Genomic DNA, 7500 nt, shown 5'->3' on the forward strand with positions numbered 1-7500 from the left:
TTGAGAGAATAAATGTCTGTTTATTGTTTCTACAATTTAATCTTCTGTGTTGTTTTGTTTAAAGAAAGAGATTAGACTGTTATGTGACTTGAGATACGTTTTTGAAGTGTGGTACAAATACCTTCATTATTATTATTGGTTATCATTAATTATTGTGATTGATAGAGGAGAACAATTAAAGGAACACTGAAGTCTGAAGCCCGAGGTTAAATACAGCAGTTTGAGTAACTTTGGTGATATACATATCACACCTTCGGTAAATTTTAGATGTGCCTCTCACGTATAAAGTTATATCCCTAGACAGATTTGAGCCAGTTAATCAGTGAGAGGGCTACATTTGTGGGGGCTCGTCCGGGATTCAGATCACTGTTTTTTTATTTCTCTTCTATCTTGGTATATTATTTGGAGGGCAGATCCTGTAAAGTCACAGGTTGTTTGATGCATGGAATCTTCTTTTGTTGATTTAGATGGTTAAGACATTTAAGGCTGAGCAGTTATTATTCATCCAAATACTATATAAAGGCACAGATGAGCAACATGGAGGTAAATAAAGTCATTGCATGGTGTAGTGAAACAGATGTTCAGCTTGAGAACGCACTTATTTTGAGCAACGTACCTTCGGACTGTGATGATATGATAGTGTACAAGGTGCTTGATAAAGTTCCAGGTATGTGTAAATGCAAGGTGCGTGGTCGTCGTTCTGATCCGGGTGAGCAGCAGCATTTTGTTTTAATTGAAACTGCTAGGAAAGTTTCTGAGATACCTATTCCTGCTGAAATTGGAGGATCTGATGTAGGTGCCTGGTATACCCAGATCGTAAATGTCACAACTCAAACACCTGAACAAAATAGGGGGGATGAGTTTCAAACTAAACTGTTCTCATTCCTAGAGAAAGAGGGTAAATCTTTAGCTGATGTTCAGAGTATGGTTTCTCCTTCACTTAGCCTGAGCACTGAGCTTGTTGGTGCCATTAACTCCTTGGTTCAGAAGTGTAATGTGGCTACACCTGCTGAGGGTCCAAGCTATAGGAAACTGCGTACATTTTCTGGGGTGACACCTACACCCAGTGGTGAGGATGAGTATGAAGCATGGGCTGAACAGACCACTCACATTCTTGAAGAGTGGCGGTGTTCTGACAACATTAAGAAACAAAGACTTGTTGAGTGTCTTAGGGGTCCTGCAGCCGATATAGTGAGGTTTGAAAAGGTTGCGAATCCAACAGCTTCCTCTGGTGATTATCTCAGTGCATTAGAGACAGCATTTGGTACCACAGAAAGTGCTGCAGATCTTATGGTGCGGTTTAGGAGTACTTTTCAGAACGAGGGTGAAAAACTCTCAGCATACATATTGAGGTTGGATAAATTGCTGCACAGTGTGTTACGCAAAAGAGGCATTAATCTCTCTGAAATGAATCAGCTTCGTATGCAGCAGATAATCAGAGGAGCACTTCCAACTGACATGGTAGCTTTACGGTTCAGGATGACACACAAGCTATGTAACCCACTTTCTTTCACAGATCTTTTGAAAGAGGTCAGAGAGGAAGAGAATATGATGCACAGCAGAACCTCAGTTCAGGCCAATGTTGCTTTGTCTGCTGCGTCCTCTGTCAAGAGTGAGACCTCTGTTAAAACAAATCCTACTGAGTCTGAGGTTGAGAGACTAAAGAAGGAAGTTAGGGTGTTAAAGAGTGAGATGTCTCGTCTATTGACTGCAACAACTGAAACTGTAACTCATGGGTCTTCTGAAAGTCATAGCTTAGCAACTGGTGAGAGACGATCAACAAACAGAGCCAGGGGTAGCATAAGCTATTTCTGCTATAGGTGTGGTGAAGAAGGGCACCTAAAGCGGGATTGTGTGAATGAGGAAAATTTGAGAAAAGTGAATGAACGGCTCATAAAACTCAAACGGCAGTCGGGAAACTTCCCTGGGGCTCGGTAGAGGAACGGGCTGATGCTCCGGGTAAGACACGTTCCAACAAGTGCAAACAAGTAACAATAGGAAAGGCTGTTCTCCCAGCAGGGCTAGTTGGTCCTAGCTCGATCCTTCCCATTCAGATAGAAGGAGTTTATGCCAGAGCCTTGCTTGACAGTGGTTCACAAGTCACTCTTCTATACAGATCCTTTTATAACAAGTATCTTAAGCATTTGCCCTTAACACCAATTGAGAATTTGGAAATATGGGGTTTAAGTTCCCAGCAGTATCCATATGATGGCTGTGTGTCGCTAAGGCTTGAATTTCCAGGGTCTGTAGCTGGAGTGGTTGAAACCATTGATGCGCTCGTATTGGTTTGTCCTGATCCTGCCGTGAGAGGTGAAGTTAATATTTTGGTGGGAACAAACACATCTGTGGTGAAAAGACTTGTCGAGGCATGTAAGGAGAAAATGGGGAATGATTTTCTTCATACCTTGACAGTACATCCAGAAATCAAAGATGCATATGAACGGGTCATTGCCAGTGCTGATGTTAAAGTTGACGACAGTCAAGGTACTGTGTGGTTTCCGGGGTTTAAGCCTGTGAAAATCTGTCCAGGGGAAAGTAGGCGAATTAGGGGAATCTTAAGATATCCAGGAGAACTTGCTGCTAAAACAGTCTTGGTGGATCAGCCCGAAGAGTTCTGGTTTCCAGAAGAGCTATTGGTAAGGGCAGAAGTGCAACCTGCTGCGGCTGCACACTCCAAAAGAATTGGGGTCACAGTCAGAAATGTCTCCGCTCGCCCTGTCACTTTGAAACGAGGTATGCGCATTGCTAATGTGTTTCCGGTTGATGTTGTGCGTTCTGTTTCTCCATCTAAAGGAAGTAGCACTGAAACAGGGTTGACCTTGGACTCCTTTGAATTTGGTGATTCCCCGGTACCTGAGGAGTGGAAAAGAAAGCTGACTAAAGAGATGCTAAAAAGGAAAGATGTTTTCTCCTGTAGTGAGTTTGATGTAGGTTGTTCGAAAAGCACCCAACACAACATTAGGGTTAATGATGAGAGACCTTTTCGTGAAAGATCAAGACGACTCGCTCCAGCTGACATTGAGGATGTCAGACAACACTTGGAGAAGTTAAAGGATGCTGGTATTATCTCTGAGTCCCGCAGTCCTTACGCCTCGCCAATTGTGGTAGTTAGGAAAAAGAACGGGCAGATAAGGATGTGCGTGGACTACAGAACCCTGAATCGTCGCACCATCCCAGATCAATACACAGTCCCCAGAATTGAAGATGCTCTGGCCTGTCTGAATGGAAGTCAATGGTTCAGTGTATTAGATCTCAGAAGTGGGTATTATCAGATTCCACTGTGTGAAGCTGACAAAGAAAAGACAGCTTTTATTTGTCCAGTGGGGTTCTACCAATTTGAGAGGATGCCTCAGGGCATTTCCGGGGCTCCTGCGACCTTTCAAAGGGTCATGGAAAAGACGGTTGGTGATATGAACCTGTTGGAAGTGTTGGTATATTTGGATGACATCATCATTTTTGGAAAGACCCTGGAGGAACATGAGCAACGACTTCTCAAGGTGCTGGACCGTTTGAAAAGTGAAGGACTCAAATTGTCATTAGATAAGTGTATCTTCTGTCAGCCTTCTGTTACTTACGTTGGTCACATTGTCTCTCAGGAAGGGGTGTCAACTGATCCCTCTAAGATAGAGGCAGTAAAGTCTTGGCCTAGACCACAGAATGTTTCTGAGCTTCGCTCTTTCTTAGGGTTTGGTGGTTATTACAGAAGATTTGTAAAGGACTATTCTAAGGTATCTCACCCGTTGAACCAGTTGCTGCAGGGTTGTTTACCAAACAAAAACCTAAAAAGGGGTAGAACAGAAAATCCTGACAAGGTATTTTACAAAGCATCAGATCCCTTTGGTAATAGGTGGAATGAAAGTTGTGAAGCTGCATTCAGGGAGTTGAAGGAAAGGCTCACACAAGCTCCTGTGTTGGCATTCGCAGACCCCAAGCTACCATATGTGTTACATGTAGACGCATGTTGTGAAGGTTTAGGAGGGGTGTTGTATCAAGATCAGGGTCAGGGACTGCGTCCTGTAGCATTTATCAGCAGAAGCCTTACACCATCAGAAAAGAACTATCCTGTGCATAAACTTGAATTTTTGTCTCTAAAATGGGCTGTTGTTGACAAACTACATGATTATCTCTATGGTTCCAAGTTTGAGGTACAGACTGATAATAATCCATTAACATATGTGTTGACCACTGCCAAACTAGACGCTGCAGGGCATAGGTGGTTAGCAGCTTTGTCGTCCTATGATTTCAGTCTGAAATATAGGCCGGGTAACCAAAACATAGATGCGGATGCATTGTCTCGTCGTCCTCACCCAAGAGTGGAAGAAGAGGATAGATGGGCAGACATCTCATCCTCTGGTGTAAAAGGGATGTGCAACCTTCAAGTGTTTGGTAATTCTGGAAATTGCGGGAGCTGTAGCCGGGTTGTTACTTCCTTGGGTGGGTCTCCAAAATCTGTCCCTGTAGCTTACTGTAATCTAGCTACCTTAGACCTTGCTTTTGCTCCTAGGATGAGTTCTTCTGATCTGTCATGCTCTCAGCAGGATGATTCCTGTTTTGGTGAAGTGTGGAAGGCATTCACGGAGAGAGATCCAGGCAGGGTAAATAAGAGCATCCATAAGGACATTCCCCTTGTCATGAGAGAATGGGAAAGGTTAGAGATGGAGGATGGGGTGATGTTTCGTTGCACACAGGTTCCAAATAAACCCAGACGAAAACAGCTGCTTCTGCCGCAGAAATTTCGAGTGACTGTTCTTAAATCGTTGCATGATGACTCGGGGCACTTAGGGTTTGATAAAACCTATGGGTTCGTTAGAGAGAGGTTTTATTGGCCTCGGATGAAGGCCGACGTGGAGCAGTATTGTCAGACATGTGCTCGGTGTGTCCAGAGAAAGACATTGCCTAAAACAGTCGCACCATTATCACACATGACTAGCAGTGGCCCGATGGACTTGGTGTGTATGGATTTTCTATCTCTTGAGCCCGACTCCAGTAACACCGGTAATGTACTCGTCATAACTGATCATTACACCAGATATGCGCAGGCTTTTCCCACCAAGAACCAGAAGGCGTCCACTGTGGCTAAGGTACTGTGGGAAAAGTACTTCATTCACTATGGTCTGCCAAGACGCATGCACTCAGATCAAGGAAGAGATTTTGAGAGTAGGCTCATCCATGAGTTGTTAGATATGTTGGGGGTGGAGAAGTCAAGAACAACTCCATATCATCCCCAGGGGGACCCACAACCAGAGCGGTTTAATCGGACGCTGCTGGACATGTTGGGGACCTTAGACCCGAAACAAAAGCAACATTGGAGCCGACATATTTCCCATCTCGTGCATGTTTATAACTGCAGCCAGAATGAAGCCACAGGTTTCTCTCCATACTTCCTAATGTTCGGACGGGAAGCCAGATTGCCCGTTGATCTAAATTTTGGTGTATCGAGTGATGGTACCTCCATTAAGTCTTACCAGCGGTATGTAAAGAACATGCAGAGAGAATTAAAAGCTGCCTTTCAATTGGCTGAGGCCGCTGCTGAAAAAAAGAATGATGGGAATAAGAGGAGGTATGACCAGAGAATTCATTACTCACATCTCACTCCCGGTGATCGAGTTCTAATTAGGAATTTGGGTCTGCAAGGAAAGCATAAATTGGCAGATAGATGGGGTTCTGTGCCATACATTGTTCAAAGTCAGATGCCGAACCTACCCGTGTTTCGGTTGAAGCCTGAAGTTGGTGATGGGGCGGTTAAGATTCTCCATCGAAATCATCTTCTTTCTATCGGTCAAAAGCTGAGACAGCAGCGTACTGCTGACGTTGTTCAGGAGCCCAAAAGAAGGGTTTTGAGAAAAAAAAGGCAGACAGAGCAAATTAAGAACTTGAGACCTGAGGCTGGTAGTGCTCTTAAGAGACAGGAAGAGCAGAGCAGAGATTTTCAGAGTTCTGATTCAGATAGTGATGACTATGTCTACGAAACTCCGGTACATATGCCTGAAGAACCTTCTCTGGTCCCTGAGAAAGAACTTTGTCAGACAGATGTTAATGTGCATGGGAGTGTTGAGCTGTCTGATGAGATGGTTGAAATTGCTGATGCATCTATAGAGTCTGATCCATTACCTGATAAACCTACTGATGATTTGCAGAATGTAGATGAAGTTTCAGATACCAGTAAGGATGACGATGCTGATGATGTACAAGAGCTCTCAGATGAGCAAATAAGTATAACAAATCCAGGGGTTTCTATTGAAGTAAATGAAGAGAATAGAAGGTCGGAGAGGATAAGAACAGTTCCTAAGCGTTTTACTTATGATACTCTTGGGGAGCCAAACTTTGAGCCTCACATTGCTAAAGTAAAAGCTTCAAGTGCTGTTAGATACTGTTCTACTGTATTTTTGTGGATGAATATGCCTTCATGTAGGAATACCTGTCCAGTTAGACAAACTGTATTTTCTTAAATGTGGTCAAGTCATTACCGGCAGACATAGTTCTCTAGTGACTATACTTATTTTGTGCATATTTTGTGCCTGGGGTTTTTTTTTTTATTTTTTTTGAAAAAAATGTTAACATGAAAGTATACTAATGTTACAGTGTGTTATGTTAGTAATGTGACATGTATCAGTTTTGTTTCACTATTCCTTGACCTCGTTATGGGGACATAACGAATTGTGGTGGGGGGAGAGTGTAGAGCCCTGCTAAAATTAGGGCCTAATAATTATTTAGTTTGTTTTTTTTTTCAATAAATAGTTTAAAAATGTATTACTTTCAAACAGGAAATAACTAAGACAATGTTGTTATAAAGAAAGATGTGTGTTGTTGTGTTAACCAATGAGGTAGTTTTCTCACTGACCTCGGGAGGTCAGAGGGCGGAGTGCGAGGGAAGAAGGAAGTGGAGTGTGAGGGATGACACCAGGTGGCGGATATACCTGCGCGAATCGCACGGTCCGGGGAAAATCGCACGGAAAAGCGCGAAAACCGAGTTTGCAGACGGGGAAAAAAAAAAAAGGACACCTAGCAGATAAGAGACTTTGTGAGAGACAAAGGATACCGCAAGTTCTCTTCATCTCAGTGCTTAACGGTTTGCAACGCGAATACTCGTGTGCAGTGCGTGAGAACCGGAGAAACTAAGGCTACACAATTCGGCAGGAGAGACCGGAGGCCTCGTGGAGACTTCTACTGCATCTTTTCCTTGTTTACATCGTTGGCTAGTGGATGTTTCCCTTTTGAGTTTCCCTGTTCCGTTGGATTGCGTGAGTACTACAGTATAAAGTGTTCATACGTTCACCTGAGCTCCAACGAAGTGCACCACCGAGACATTTAAAATCCCAGCTGGGTAACATTACATTTGGGGGGGATTTTGGTTTGTTTTATTTACACTTGTTTGAGAGAATAAATGTCTGTTTATTGTTTCTACAATTTAATCTTCTGTGTTGTTTTGTTTAAAGAAAGAGATTAGACTGTTATGTGACTTGAGATACGTTTTTGAAGTGTGGTACAAATACCTTCATT

The 7500-nt window shown here is 43.2% G+C and overlaps 1 protein-coding gene across 1 annotated transcript; it reads left to right on the forward strand.

Moving 5' to 3' along the window:
• The first annotated feature begins 450 nt into the window (after positions 1 to 450).
• LOC132848974 (paraneoplastic antigen Ma1 homolog) lies at positions 451 to 1949 on the forward strand. The gene has a single exon (XM_060875106.1). The coding sequence runs from the start codon at positions 529 to 531 to the stop codon at positions 1936 to 1938; it is 1410 nt and encodes a 469-aa protein (XP_060731089.1). The 5' UTR covers positions 451 to 528; the 3' UTR covers positions 1939 to 1949.
• Positions 1950 to 7500: the final 5551 nt, after the last annotated feature.

Source organism: Tachysurus vachellii, chromosome 7, assembly GCF_030014155.1.
Source record: "Tachysurus vachellii isolate PV-2020 chromosome 7, HZAU_Pvac_v1, whole genome shotgun sequence".
NCBI classification, from domain to species: domain Eukaryota; kingdom Metazoa; phylum Chordata; class Actinopteri; order Siluriformes; family Bagridae; genus Tachysurus; species Tachysurus vachellii.